Genomic DNA, 13,683 nt, shown 5'->3' on the forward strand with positions numbered 1-13,683 from the left:
AAGATTTACACATCAACTTTTAATATTGAACTCCTGCTTCGTGATGGGCTCTATGTGGCGTGGGAAAAGAACAGAATATCAGTGGAAATGCAAACTGATCAAGACATCACTATTAGCCTCCATAAACCAGAAACGTGATTAGGTTCCGACAGCATATCAGCTCTTGGATCAGGAAATGGGTATAAACGTCTTCTGTTGAATTTTCCGCTCCTATTTCCATCCAAGTCGCTTTCGATCTATATACGCATTCTCTTATATACAACTAGATGGATCTCCACCAAACATTTGGAATTGCTCTCTAGACGTGCAAACTCCTCTTAGACAGCCGCGATCTCCTGCTTCACCCAGCTCTCCAGCCCACCACGCGCAATAATCTCCTGTACATTCGGCGGCAGCTCGCCGACCTTCTGCGTCCACGTCTCGCCACCCTCACCCTCGGTCACCGAGACCCTGCTCCTCCTCAAGTCCCAGACGAACTTCCAGCCCGTCCTCCGGGTCAGCACCTTCTCCTCTGCCTTGTACGTCTCGCGCAGGCGCTGGACCAGCTTGGGCACCTCGACGAGCATGAGGGCGTTGTTGACACTGTTGCGGCTGAAGACGTTTCCGAAGCTGCCCGACACTACGAGCGGGATCTTCTTGGCCAGGATGGCCGTGGCGGCCTGCTCGCGCGACGAGCCGCAGCCGAAGTTGGTGCCCGCGACCAGGATGTCGCCGGCCCGCGCCACCTCGCCGAACGCCGTGTCGTAGTTCTCCATGACCACCTGCCCCATCTTCTCCTGGCTGACGTTCTCCTGGTACGTGTACTTGCCCGGGTAGATGCCGTCCGTGTTGATGTTGTCGGCGTCGCAGAAAACGATCTCGCCCTCAATCTTCTCGGGGAAGCCGGGTAGGATGTCGGTCAGAGACTCCTCGCCGCCTTCGGCACTGGCAGCATCAGCCCCCCTCCAGTCTTTTCCTGCGTTTGGATCAGGCTCTCGGCTTCGGCGATGATCTTGTCCAACGCGTCTTCGATGCTGAAGGCCTTGTCGGCCTCGAGAATGCCAGTGCCCTCTCCGATAATCGGCTTCTCCACGCCCTCGGGCTTCTGGTACCAGCCGGGACCGGCGATCTTGCCCTGCAGGGCGCTAGCGGCGACGACCTCGGGGCTGGCCAGGTAGGCCTTGGCCTCCGTGGAGCCCATGCGACCCTTGAAGTTCCGGTTGCTTGCCGAAATGCCCACCTCGCCGGGCTCAAGCAGACCGGTGCCAAGTCCGATACACGGGCCACATCCAGATGGCAGAGGCTGGGCGCCGGCGTTCAAAAGAACCTGCCAGTCGCCTGCCTCTTCCGCCATCTGCTGCTCAGGCAGAGACGCCGCGGCGATGTAGAAGTTAACGCCCGGGGCCACCTTGGGCTCAACGCCCTTCTCGGCTGCCTCGCGGAAGACCTTTGCTGCGGCCTCGATGTCCGAGGCTCTGCCGTTGGTGCAGCTGACCAGGTAGGCCTTGTTGATCTTCATGTCCTTGGCTTCCAACTCGCGCAGAGGCGTCACGTTCTTCACACTGTTCGGCCCGGCTACGAAAGGGCTCAAGGTGGACAGGTTCCTAGTGGTGTTAGTGAGTAACTGTAAGGAAACCCAAACAGGCAGGAGATGGCTTACAGATACAGTGTCTTGGCATAAGTAGCACCCGGGTCAGCCACCGGTCGATCAGCGAGGAGCTGGTCAATCTTTTCATGTGTGAACTGGTTCGTTGCAGCACCGTCTCCCAAGAACGAGGAAAGGGTGGCCTGGGCACGCATCCACCTCTCCAGGGTTGCATCGATGGGGAAGAGTCCCGACAAAGCCCCCCACTCGGTAGTCATATTTGCCGCCCTGTAATGATGTTAGTATTACTCTCCCAAGTTATGACCGGCATGTCTCAGGGGTAATATGCAAGAAACACTGCAATATGAAGGAATAAAGCACGAAAGCTACTTACGTAAGACGGTCGTCAACTGAGAGGCTGGACATAGTCTCTTCGGTGCCGGTAAACTCGATAGCGTGGTTCAGCACCTCGTCCTGGTTGAACAAGCCACAAAGAGCGACAATGATGTCCTTGCCAGTCACACCCACGGGTAGGATGCCTGTGAGGTTCACTCTCGCGACGGGAGGCACCTGCCACCAGGTCTTTCCGGTGGCCCATACACTGGCAGCGTCGGTACGCACGACCGGGGTGCCCAGGCAGCCGATGCCGCCGTACATGTTGGAGTGACTGTCCGAGGCCACGGTGACGGTGCCGGGCCAGGCGTGGCCTTCCTCGACCATGATCTGATGGCCGATACCGCGGCCGGCCGGGTAGTTGATGACGCCTTGCGACTCGGCGAATTCCCTAATCTTCTGGTATTTCTTCAGGTTCGTCTCGGACTTATTTCTATTCGGCCAAGGACGTTAGTCTTGACCACCTCCGGGAGCTAAAGGGCGTGTCTTTATGGAATGACGGACTGGACATCGTGATCCAACGTAAAGACCACTTGAGAAGGGTCTTGGATCTTGGAGGCACCGATGGTGATGAACTTGGACATAACGGCGGCAGTGTTGTCGTGAGTCATGATGCGGGCGGGCGACAGACTGATATAGTCACCGCTCCGGACGACCTTGCCCGAGGGTAGGCCGACGGCATGGCGCTGGACGATCTTCTCGGTCAGGGTCTGGGGCGAGGTGGGCTTGTTGAGGAAGTTGAAGGGAGACGGCTCGGTCTCTTGCTGCGCGTGGAAGGCCTGGTAGCGAGGGAAGGTCGGCGTGCACAGCGAGCGAGCGTATATCGAAGGGGTCACCAGCGGGACCTGGCGCGGACGACTTATACGACTCGACAGGCGGCTGACATAGCGAGGCAGCGGGCGCAAAACCTAGTGGGAATGTGGCATTAGACATACATTATCTCAAAAGTCCGGGGAGAAGAAGAAACGCGGCACCGCGACTTACTGATCTGGACGCCATTGCAACAAGGAGAAATGGATGGCTACAACTTCAAAAGTGAAAGATGTAAGGAGCGTTATCGGCCAAAATTTCCTGTCACTGTCAAACGGCGTCACTGAAAGAAGTCAATTGAGCATAAATTAAAGCGGGCCTGCATCGACCCTGCACTTCGGCTAAGTGAGCTTTTGAGAAGCTGTCACTTTGTCACTTCTTCATGGTCGCAGCTTGTGAATTATCTAGTTACTTATCTTTACATAGTAGTTGACGCGAGATATATTAACTTATAAACTTAACGTCGAAAAATTGGCAAGATGATAACTGATCAATCAATGCCCATGTTGTGACTGTGAGAGACTGAGCGATGCCGCAAAGTTGAAGTTATACAGCAATGGAGGGGCATCATTGTCCAATGGCAACATTGCTATTAGAATTAAAAGAATTGGCAGACAGGCGATCAATTGCCTGCTTAAGCTCTGCTTGATCTGCAGCTAGCGGGGGTTATACAAGAGCTCCCCCACCCCCAGACAGAAAGTCAGCGACAACGCCTGCGCCCGGATCAATCCAGCACCGTCGCTCCGATGAAATTTCCAAGCGGATACGGAACCGTCCTCTAGCTACGCAACACTACGTGCGACCAGTTCGAGATACGATTCGAGATTGCGGGCGGCATCAAATCGGCCACACCTCACACCGAAATCATGACTATCAAGATCCGTCTGGCGCGCTTCGGCCGCCGCAATGCGCCCTTCTACAACATTGTCGTAGCCCATGCGAGGTAAGAGCCTGGGGCAGAAAACACCACACCCCATTTTCCTCGACTCGCGCGCATCGTGACTAACAATTGGGCTCGCCCACCCCGATTGCAGAACCGCACGCAACAGCAAGCCCCTCGAGGTCATCGGCACCTATGACCCCATCCCCAAGGCCGACCCCTACGACGACTCGGGCCGCCTGCACAAGGACATCAAGCTGGACACGCTGCGGGCCAAGTACTGGATCGGCGTTGGCGCCCAGCCGACCGACACCATGTGGCGGCTCCTGTCCATGGTCGGCATCATGCACCCCAAGTACCGCGATCAGAAGCCCCGGACGGCTCCCCCATTGCCCGCCGACATCCAGAAGCCCGAGGCCGCTTCTCCTTCGACGTGAGAGTTGAACGAGAGCGAGTGAGCGGGGAAGGGATTGATGGATGATGTATAAATATATACCAAATGTAAACAAGCATGGAGGGCGTTCTATTTTCGGCAGGCGGCCTGCTTCGTAGGGGATTCGATTGCATCCGTTCAGGTTAGAAGCGGCGGATATATTACGACAAGTTCACCGCATCTCGCATACGCCTTTTTCGCGGAGGGCTGAAAGGACTCCTAGTCAACAATGGCGATTGGAAGGCAGCAAAAGCGCAGCGTTATGGGGAAAGTAGATGTGATGCTAGATGGAGTACATAACACTGCAGCTGGGGACAAGCCGAGTTACAATCTTCACAAGGGGTAGCTGAAGTCGTGTATTTCAGGTATGCCTTGCGAGGATATAGACCAGCATGCGCTGTGCTTTACAGCATGCGCTCACAATTCAAACAAAGTTAAATGTTCAACTAATGGGCTGGATCTAGTTGTGTATTGCGTTAGAAGATCTTTGTCTAATGCGTCTTCTTCTGTTCCATGGGTATTGGTCATGCGTGCCATGATCTTCTTTAAATTTACTCGGCTGACTGTCCTTCGTCCTCGAACACCACCAAAACCGTGCCGGCCTTGCATTTGTCCTGTTTACGTAGTCAGTATAAAGTTTTGCATAATGAATAGGGGATATATATATGTGGATCAACCTACTCCTTCCTTGTGAGCAAGCTTCTTGATAACACCGTCTTGTGGCGAGCGGATGACCGTTTCCATCTTCATCGACTCGATGCTGCATACAGGTTAAGATTAGCTTCTCACCATGCCAGTACTCTAGTTTTGTCGTAATTCCAGCAAAAAGGAAGGAGTAGTTGCTGCTAGGCGATAAAAACTTACACAACAAGCGGTGTGCCCTTGGTTACCCTGTCGCCCTCCTTGACCTCGTTCTTGAGCACCTTGCAAGGCATGGGCGCCGCCACCGACGCCTTCGCCTCCTTGAGACCCAGGGCCTTTTCGTACCAGCCGGGCTCCAGCAGCGCGAGCTCTGTCTTGACGCCGCGCTGGAACACGAAGATCTTGTCGTTGCTCGACTCGTCCTGTACCACCGTCGAGGCGATGCGGGTCTGAGGGAAGAACGTCTCCAAGCGGGTGGTACCGCGCACCACGTCGCTGCTGATGCTGTTAGGTGTTGTGGCCGTGGTAGACGAAACAAGACCCTCGTACACCTCATCCTCCTGGTTCTTGCGCCAGACCCGGGCGTCGAACAGCTGGTGGCCTTTTTGCGTTATCGTGACCGTGACAACTTGGCCACCGCCCTCGAATGCGGGCTCGGTCTCCGGCGCACGGAAGGTGAATTTGCGCTCCTCCGAGAGATCCTGGCCAAAGCCCAGTGACGCCCCGTGGGGCCCTGCCGTTTCTGCTGCTTTAGCATTATACAAGCCGAGCGCGGCCTGGACGTAGACCTCCGGTTCGATGGCCAGGGGGTCGAAGAGCTCCGCCCGCCACTTGTCGATGAAGCCCGTCTCGACGTCGCCCTCGATGAAAGCGGGCGACCGGCAGAGCCGCTTGAGGAACTCGATATTGGTACTCAACCCCACCACTTCGTACTTCTCAAGGGCGGAGAGCAGGCGCCGGATGGCCGTTTCGCGGTCGTCACCGCGCACGATGAGCTTGGCGATCATGCCGTCGTACGCCTCGGTGACGGTGTCGCCCTGGACGAAACCGGCGTCAATGCGCACGTCTTCGCTCGTGGCGGGGGTCGAGATGTGCACCAGCTTGCCCGAGTCGGGCATGAAGCCGCGCTCGGGGCTCTCGGCGTAGATGCGGGCCTCGACGGCGGCCCCGCGCTGCGCGATGCGGTCCACGATTTCTGTTTGAGTCAGGGGCAGCCGCTCGCCCGCCGCGACGCGGAACTGCCACTCGACCAGGTCGGTGCCCGTGACCATCTCGCTGACGGGGTGCTCGACCTGCAGCCGCGTGTTCATCTCCATGAAGTAGAAGTCGCCCGAGTCCTTGTCGAGGATGAACTCGACGGTGCCGGCGCCGACGTAGCCGACTGCCAGCGCCGCGGTGCGCGCCTTGTCCCACAGGTCGAGCCGCGTCGCGTCATCGAGCAGGGGCGCGGGCGACTCCTCGAGGATCTTCTGGTGGCGCCGCTGCACGCTGCAGTCGCGCTCGCCCAGGGCGACGCAGCCGCCGTGCCGGTCCGCGAAGACCTGGACTTCGACGTGGCGGGGGCGCACGATGTACTTCTCGACGAGCATGACCTCGCCGCCCTCGCCAAACGAGGCCCGCGCCTCGGCCCGCGCGCTCTTCAGCTGCTGCACGAACTCGTCCTCGCGCAGCACGATGCGCATCCCCTTGCCGCCGCCGCCCTTGACGCTCTTGAGCAGCACGGGGAACTTGACCTCCTTCGCGTGCGCCAGTAGCTCCGCCTCGCCCTGGTCGCTGCCGTGGTAGCCGGGCACGCAGGGAACGCCGGCTTTCGTCATGATCTCCTTGCTGCGGGCCTTGTTGCCCATGTCCTCCATGGCCTGTGGCGGGGGGCCAACGAAGATGATACCCTCCTCGGCGCATCGCGCCGCGAACCTGGAGTTCTCGGACAGAAACCCGTAGCCGGGATGCAGGGCTTTGATCCCGCGCTGTTTTGCCAGCGACAGGATGCGCTCGCCGTCTAGATAGCCGTTGGCGGCGCCCAGGCCGATTGAGTGCGGCGAGCAGGCGGCATGTTGTGAGGATGCATCCGGATCTGTGTAGAGGGTGGTCGTTTGTATGCCTAGTCTTTCTGCGGTCCGGTTGATGCGCAGAGCAATCTCACCCCGGTTGGCGATGAGGAGGGATGTGATGGGTGTGACTGTAGGGGGAGCGGTGGAAGACGTGGCTGAAGCAATGCCAGAGGAGATGAGACGCACATGTTGCCGGCGCAGGTTCCGAGGTCTAATGGAACGCATTGTGACTGCCTTTACAGCTCAAATGGGGTGCAAGCTATATCCTGATCTTAGAAGACTATAGGGAGTCTCAATTGTGGTCTATGAATGAGAGTCCAGTCGTACTACACAGTCTGCAACAGGGAAGAAGTTGCTCTGATGGTCACGATGGTCGTCGGTCTTCGGTTGACATTGGACATTGGACTGGAGCCGATGGTATGCGGAGCCGCTGAATGCCGACCCCCTCCAGCTGTGTTTTGTTTGGCCCTTGCTGGCACTGGAAGCTGGATTCTCTAGCTGAACCAGGTAAGCATCTCCGTTGCATGGCAGGGCAAAAGTCCTTCAATGGAATGGAATACATAGTTTCTCTCAATTGATACATCATTGGTCAATGGACATCGCAAATGTCATCAGGCCATCCCGTATACAACACCTAAAAGCAGTACCCGGTGGAAGCTGAGGATCTTTCCGAGTATCACGACTCTTCCCCACAACGTCATAAGCTCTTAGCGGTTCCCCAGACTTTCCCTGTCGCTAGAGCCGAGCCCGAGCCGCCGTCCACCCCCACTCCCTTTACCTCAATGGTACCTACCGCAGTGAGGCTCTCCAAGACGCCGCACTACAATAGGATCAATTTATGTTGACCCGAGATGATGTGGTTGGCCGTGGATATGAAGAACCCGCGACACCTCATCAAGTTTCTTCTACATCAATCAGTTCTATCCAAATGCTACTTTCCCGCCGTCCCCGCCCTCTCAGGCACCCACGAATTCAGGGCATTGGCCTTGCTTGACAGAATAGAATTGGTCCGAAGCCTTCACAAACGCCATGAAGTGAACAGTGAGCCCAATTGCCATTCCCACGTGGAATATCTGGTGTGACTGGCCCCAGATATCGAAAGAGCCGGGCTTCCAAGACTCGGTCAATCGCACCTGTTTTATTTACAACCCTGACATCAGCAAAGGCCCGTATGATATATGACACTGAGCAGGCAGGTATGAAAAAGCACTTACAGCATATATTGTCACTGAGCATAGGTAGATGAGAATAGTCCATGCATAGAGCGATGCTCCGTACTCCATATTAGCGCGCGTCCAGCCGACTTGGAAGATCCTGATGATAATCGGGTAGAATGCTGAAGACGCCATGACGGAGAAGACGAATCCACGAAGAGCTCGCATGTCAGAGGCCTGGAAAGACTTCGAAAACAGAGCAAGCATGGCGGCCATAAACTGGGCACAAAGGTCGACCTGGATACGGGTTTGGATCAGCTTGCCATTTTGCATATGAGGAGAGAGAAGCCCGAAGTAAACGAAGAGCACCCACAATGACCCAAGTGAACTTGGTTTGCCGAGAAGCGCATGGGAAAGTGTACCACAGGCCCGGCGGGAAGCACCCTGCCGTGACGGCGAGGATGCCCAGAAAGTCAAGCTTGAGGCAGAAGATGTGTGTCGCGTGCGAATGGTTGGATAGAACATGGTAGGTCGTCGAGAGAAGGTAGCAGATGGTTCCACCCAGGAAGAACAGAAAGAACACGATACCGTCATCGACACCGGCAGCAGGATACTGCGCATTGGCATACATACCCCACCATGATCCCAGCATCACCATCCATATGGCGGCAAAGAGATGGGTATATATGTTGCCAGATTCGTTGTGGACGTATCCCATGCTCTTGAGGCACTCCCAGTATGAGTTCGTCTCGGGCCTCCAGCCGGACAAGATGAACTCGTTGCCCTTTGCCCATTCTGGCAGCTCTTCAAAGACAAGAAGGGCTCGCGTCTTCGCTTTCTGCAGCAAGGTGGCATTCTCCGGAGAAGCAAGGCTGGGTAGCTCGGCGCCGTCAGGCTGCGCAACAGACACTCTCTTCCTCATTTTGGAAGCCATGAATGCCTGGACAAGACTTAGTAGGCAAACGGGAGAGTGAGGCGGGATTGGATGCCTGGTGCTCAGGGGAGTTGAAAGTATAGTAGAGTGGCTCCAAATTGGACGGACGGTTTATATGGTCAGTCACTGGAATCAGTTGGAATGAAGTTGGGCGACGTTGAACGCCGCTGTAACTACCACCCCTATCCTCCGACAGCTTTATTATACGCCAGTAACCACATATAGGGCTTTTCCAGTCCACTATTCTGCCGCACTAGTCACCACCAAGCGCATCTGGCGGTCCTCTTAGGTACTCACATGGTAGCTAGCATGCGTGTGTGAGGTGAGTAGGTGTGACTTGATCCATATTCCGATCGCCGTCGCCATTATCTACTTCGTGGCCTACAGCCCCGAGATGAGGTTTCACTATGTTATACCTTCAAAGTCGAACATATGCTAGCAGAATAAGGAGAAGTATATCAAAAAGACCGAGATAATATCGACAGCTAGATTCACCGAGATAAGCGACCCTGGCGGCCCCTTATCGCATGAGATCTAGGTGGGGGTTGGAAGAGGAACCCCTCCATTTTTAGCTCTTTCATTGGAAGCTCTCGCCCGTAGCTTCCCGCCTGCAAGTATATGACGACAACCTCGCCAGTCGCAAACACAACAACAACATCGCATCTAATTGGAACTATCACATTGGCAGAGACTCACACATTTGCCATTTCTCTATTATTACATATATCCGATCCCCCTCAGAGATCCATAGCTATCATGGAGCATTCTTCGTCGTTTAGCTACGAAGATTCGGCTGGCGACACCCATAAGCAGTCCGTCACGTCGCTGCCGCCCGAGGTCGTGCAGTGCCTCGAAAATGCCCGCTTCGTACGTTCCCAGCGACGCCTCCGCGTTTTTCGCATCTGTATATACCCGTATGTGTCACTAACCGATGTTGTGCGCCCACCACAGCTTCATCTAGGAACATGTACCAACAACCAGCCCCATGTCTCGCTCATGAACTACACCTACCTCCCTCGTCGCCGTACTCGACCGAACCCACCATCATCATGACCTCGAACCCTTCGTCGAAGAAGGCAAACAACCTGGTCGAAAACCCGAACGTGTCGCTATTGGTCCACGACTGTAAATAAGCCCTCACCCAAACGCGCGCGATGCATACACACTTTCGATCAGTGCGATGATGATTCCGCTCTGCTGACACACTTCCTCTCTTTACCAGGGGTATCCCACCGCCCCCCGACCCAAGGCCGCCGTCCCTCGGGCGGCTCCCCGGGCCCCGAGCACCGATCGAGTCTGGCGTCGCTTCTGCAGGACATGAACGCGAGCGCCCTGTCGAGCACGAGTGCGACCATGAACGGCGTGGCGAGCCTGGTGCCCACCGGGTCCGAAGAGGAGCGGTACTACCGCGCGCAGCACCTCGAGAACAACACGTTCGACACGGCCGCCGAGGGCGGAGGCGCGCCCCTCTTCAACCGTGAGGCCGCCAGTCGCGAGGACGGCGGAAGCGTCTTCCTGGCCGGCGAGGAGGTAAGGGTCATCGTGGTCAAGATTCGGGACGTGCGGACGAGCGACTGGAAGGGCGTCGTGCGGGACTACGTTCTGGTTCCGGCGGCGGGGGGAGCACAGGGGACGAGGGTGAATGGGGTTGTATGATGATTTCAATTCGAAGAAACCAAATGCAAGTTCGAAAGTGCTAATAAAGTGCGAAAGTATTCTGGTATCATTCTTGTATTCAGTATGACGCTCATGAATCATGGCCAACTACTTCATAACTCTCCGCTATTTTGTGACTGACATAAGTGCCGTAAACTCCAGTAAGAAACATCAAGATCGACCCTCCCACAATTTCCTCAACCCCGTCAGGCCTATGAACACCGCCTCGTCGGTCCGGATGGTACGGCTGCCCTGGCCGGGCAGGATGTTGACCCAGTAGTCGAAGAGCTCCTTGGTCTTGCCGCGGATGACGCCCATCTCCTGCAGGGCCGGGTCGTTCTCGGCGGCGTGCTCGATGCCGCGGGGCCCGCCGAAGACGATCAATAAGTGCTGGAAGTTGCTTATCTCTCTCACCTTCTTGTCGGGGAACGCGTTCGGGATCGGCGTGCCGCGCTCCGACGTGCCCACGCTCAGGTCGTAGCCGCCCTCGAATCCGCACTGCTCGAACACGGCCGCCAGCGAGTCGCACTTGCGCACCGAGTAGCCCCAGTAGTAGCCACCCTCGGTGCGGGGCGCGGCCGGGTGGACGGGGGCGCCGTGGAACTCGTCGTTGTCGTCGAGCTGGACGGTGATGCGAGTGTTGGGCGGGATGTCGTCGTCGATGGCGACGTGAGCCTTGCCGCCGACGTCGACGACGGTGCCGCCCTTCGCCGACGCCGACTGCGACGTCGTCACGCCCTCGCGGTAGGGCAGCCACTCGGACGGGTGCGGGTGCGACGGCATGTCGAGGCTGGGCAGCAGGCCCGCGCCGCGCAGGTTGGGGTGGATGGGCATCAGCGCCTTGCGCATGAAGGGCGGCACCTCGAGGTAGCTGAGCAGGTGCTCGATGTAGCCGCACGGGTCCGTGTCGCCCATGTAGGCGGCCGGGTCCACGCGGCGCGGGCGCTGCGACGGCTCCGAGTCGTCGTAGATGACGATCTCGTCGACGCTGAAGACGGCCAGGGCGCGCGCCAGGTGGTTGATGACGCCGGTGCGCTGGTCGTCGCGGCGGCAGCTAGTGGGGCAGTGTCAGCTCTGGTCTCCTAGGAAGCGGTGAGAATGAAAACTCACAGAGAAAGTATGCTGCCCGGCACGGCGATAGAGACCGTCCAGCTCCGGCCTTCTGATGGCTGGAAGAAGGCGGTGGGCTTGGAGGTGTCGACATAGTCTCCGTGTTCCGACACTTTCCGCTTCTGTACCTTCGTTAGCTACTGTGATAGTTTTTGGAGTTTAATACAACTCATAGAGGCAGTCGCAACATACCTTATTCCGGTCCTGGCTGCCGCCGTAGTTGTAGGCCATGGTGGGCTTTGTGAGTCTGGAAGTATGAACAACAGGCTTGATATGCGTCGGATAAGTCTACGATACAACCAAAATGTCAGGAGGTAGCTTAGATAGCCCAATTGCTCGTTATCGTCTTCCGATTGGGTATTCTGGGGTTTGGCTGGGACTGGGTTTGAAGGCAATGTTCAATAATCGCAAGCTTTTGCAGTCCGTCAAAAGCTCCATCAGCTCGAAATTTCAGTGGAGACGAAGCTGCTGCAGGACGGGTACGGCAGAACCGGTTAGTGGGTACCATTACGTCGTTAGTGCATTCCGACCTGCTAAAACCAAACTTCACCACTAAAGCCATTGATTGGTTGGCGTGGGAAAAAGAAACATATTGTTTTTATTACTTTCTCGCTTTCAGAACAACGACGAGGAGGAAAATAAACGGTGAAATCATTCCCATCTACAGCTTCTTAGCTCGCAGGCGTCTGCTTCTCCGTGTCGGCTCGGGGCTGTTTTGTGCAACCGGCCCAGCAACCTCCAGCATGGCTTGAGACGGTTTCGTTGCTGGCGGCACCTCAGAAGAAGCCTTCTTACCCCGGCGCCCGTTGGCCTTCCCTTTTCTAGGCATCGACTTGGATACTCTCCCTGTCGAAACGACTCCTCCGCGAACCGTGTCCGCTCCTCGCCGATCTCTTCCGCTCCGCACGCTCCGCGCTGGCTGTGGCTCGTCGCTCTGTCGAGGCGGCGTCTCTGCTGTCGCAGAGGGGGGTTCGTCTTGTCGAGACTCTGTAGGAACGTCTGGTTGTTCGCATGCCGTGTCATCAAGTACCACCGCTATTTCCTGTGCCTTGTCCGGTAGATTTCCAAATACCTGGTTCTGACTGTAGTCATATCCAGCAGGCTTTGGGGGCGTTGCTGGTCTTGGGCCCAGTTCCTGGAGCAACCATCCTTCCCGATCCATTTCATGCTTCCAGTTCATTCCTGGCAATGTGCCCCAATTATCGTCCCAGATACCTCTCTTCACCCATCTGTCTTTTACGTCGTCATATGCCGTCGTGTTGATATCGGCGGGGTCCCGGGCTTCGGGATCTGCGGGCTTGGTTTTGTCCTGTATCCTTTGACGTTCTTCTGATACCTGTTGGATGAAGCGATGGAATGGGCGAGATGCTTCACACTCAGCCACGCGCCTCATCTCCTCTTCAGCAAGCCGTTGTAACTCTTCTTCACTCTTAGGGGCTTTATATTCCTCCGACGGGGCAAAAAGAAACCTGGATCGAGTTTCTGTGTCATTCTCTGAATCGCACCCAGACTGCATGTCGAGAGGTTCCTCGTGTTTCCAGTATTCTGTTGGGACATCTGGTCCCCATTTGTCATTCCATATGCCCTGCTCGTACCACCGCTTCCTCACGATCTCCATTCCGCTTTCCCAAAGCTCCTGAGGTGGCAGATCAGTGCAACCACCGCCACTCCATGGGGAAGACTCCTCTTCTGCTTTCCTTTGGAGTATCCGTTTCGCCTCTTCTATCGACTCATCATCAAATTGCTTACGCGGCCAAGATGCCGTATGCTCCAATACCAACTCGCCATATCTTTCATTGTAGCGCTGCTGTTCATCAGTCGGTGGGTTAGACTCTTCTGATCGCGTCGTCGGGAGCGAGGGCGTAGATGGAAGAGATTCGCTAAACCGCCTTCTTGCGCGGGCAAGACGTGCCGCATCATCAGCCAACTCAGCCAATTTTTCGCTGGCAAGATAAAGCCCCAGTCCTTGAAGAGCGTGGTCCATAGCGGTGTGCCTGTCGTATTGTTTAAGCTGGCGAATTCAGATCTAACTTGGGCTATGGCGATTGCAAATATA

General features: G+C 56.3%; 7 protein-coding genes across 7 annotated transcripts; 2 read left to right on the top strand and 5 right to left on the bottom strand.

Annotated features, from left to right (window-relative positions):
• Positions 1 to 317: 317 nt before the first annotated feature.
• PG998_011426 (homoaconitase- mitochondrial precursor) lies at positions 318 to 2,956 on the bottom strand (the record flags this gene model as incomplete). The annotated part of the gene is made up of 6 exons (XM_066878242.1): positions 318 to 924; positions 960 to 1,583; positions 1,640 to 1,852; positions 1,959 to 2,390; positions 2,462 to 2,865; positions 2,942 to 2,956. The coding sequence occupies 6 exons, from the start codon at positions 2,954 to 2,956 to the stop codon at positions 318 to 320; spliced, it is 2,295 nt and encodes a 764-aa protein (XP_066727296.1).
• A 677-nt stretch (positions 2,957 to 3,633) lies between these two features.
• On the top strand, positions 3,634 to 4,084 carry PG998_011427 (uncharacterized protein; the record flags this gene model as incomplete). The annotated part of the gene is made up of 2 exons (XM_066878243.1): positions 3,634 to 3,710; positions 3,802 to 4,084. The coding sequence occupies 2 exons, from the start codon at positions 3,634 to 3,636 to the stop codon at positions 4,082 to 4,084; spliced, it is 360 nt and encodes a 119-aa protein (XP_066727297.1).
• A 547-nt stretch (positions 4,085 to 4,631) lies between these two features.
• Positions 4,632 to 6,998, bottom strand: PG998_011428 (carbamoyl-phosphate synthase subunit L; the record flags this gene model as incomplete). Its single annotated transcript, XM_066878244.1, has 3 exons — positions 4,632 to 4,694; positions 4,762 to 4,840; positions 4,945 to 6,998. The coding sequence occupies 3 exons, from the start codon at positions 6,996 to 6,998 to the stop codon at positions 4,632 to 4,634; spliced, it is 2,196 nt and encodes a 731-aa protein (XP_066727298.1).
• Positions 6,999 to 7,729: 731 nt separating this feature from the next.
• On the bottom strand, positions 7,730 to 8,849 carry PG998_011429 (uncharacterized protein; the record flags this gene model as incomplete). Its single annotated transcript, XM_066878245.1, has 3 exons — positions 7,730 to 7,906; positions 7,988 to 8,245; positions 8,301 to 8,849. 3 exons carry the CDS (start codon positions 8,847 to 8,849, stop codon positions 7,730 to 7,732), a joined length of 984 nt encoding a protein of 327 aa, XP_066727299.1.
• A 768-nt stretch (positions 8,850 to 9,617) lies between these two features.
• Positions 9,618 to 10,517, top strand: PG998_011430 (uncharacterized protein; the record flags this gene model as incomplete). Its single annotated transcript, XM_066878246.1, has 3 exons — positions 9,618 to 9,732; positions 9,813 to 9,986; positions 10,084 to 10,517. The coding sequence occupies 3 exons, from the start codon at positions 9,618 to 9,620 to the stop codon at positions 10,515 to 10,517; spliced, it is 723 nt and encodes a 240-aa protein (XP_066727300.1).
• Positions 10,518 to 10,688: 171 nt separating this feature from the next.
• PG998_011431 (RNA methyltransferase domain-containing protein) lies at positions 10,689 to 11,858 on the bottom strand (the record flags this gene model as incomplete). The annotated part of the gene is made up of 3 exons (XM_066878247.1): positions 10,689 to 11,571; positions 11,628 to 11,749; positions 11,820 to 11,858. 3 exons carry the CDS (start codon positions 11,856 to 11,858, stop codon positions 10,689 to 10,691), a joined length of 1,044 nt encoding a protein of 347 aa, XP_066727301.1.
• A 430-nt stretch (positions 11,859 to 12,288) lies between these two features.
• Positions 12,289 to 13,611, bottom strand: PG998_011432 (uncharacterized protein; the record flags this gene model as incomplete). The annotated part of the gene is made up of 1 exon (XM_066878248.1): positions 12,289 to 13,611. One exon carries the CDS (start codon positions 13,609 to 13,611, stop codon positions 12,289 to 12,291), a length of 1,323 nt encoding a protein of 440 aa, XP_066727302.1.
• Between the last annotated feature and the right edge of the window lie 72 nt (positions 13,612 to 13,683).

This window comes from Apiospora kogelbergensis (genome assembly GCF_038363985.1).
Source record: "Apiospora kogelbergensis strain CBS 113332 chromosome Unknown utg000007l_segment0_segment0, whole genome shotgun sequence".
In the NCBI taxonomy this organism is placed as follows: Eukaryota; Fungi; Ascomycota; class Sordariomycetes; order Amphisphaeriales; family Apiosporaceae; genus Apiospora; species Apiospora kogelbergensis.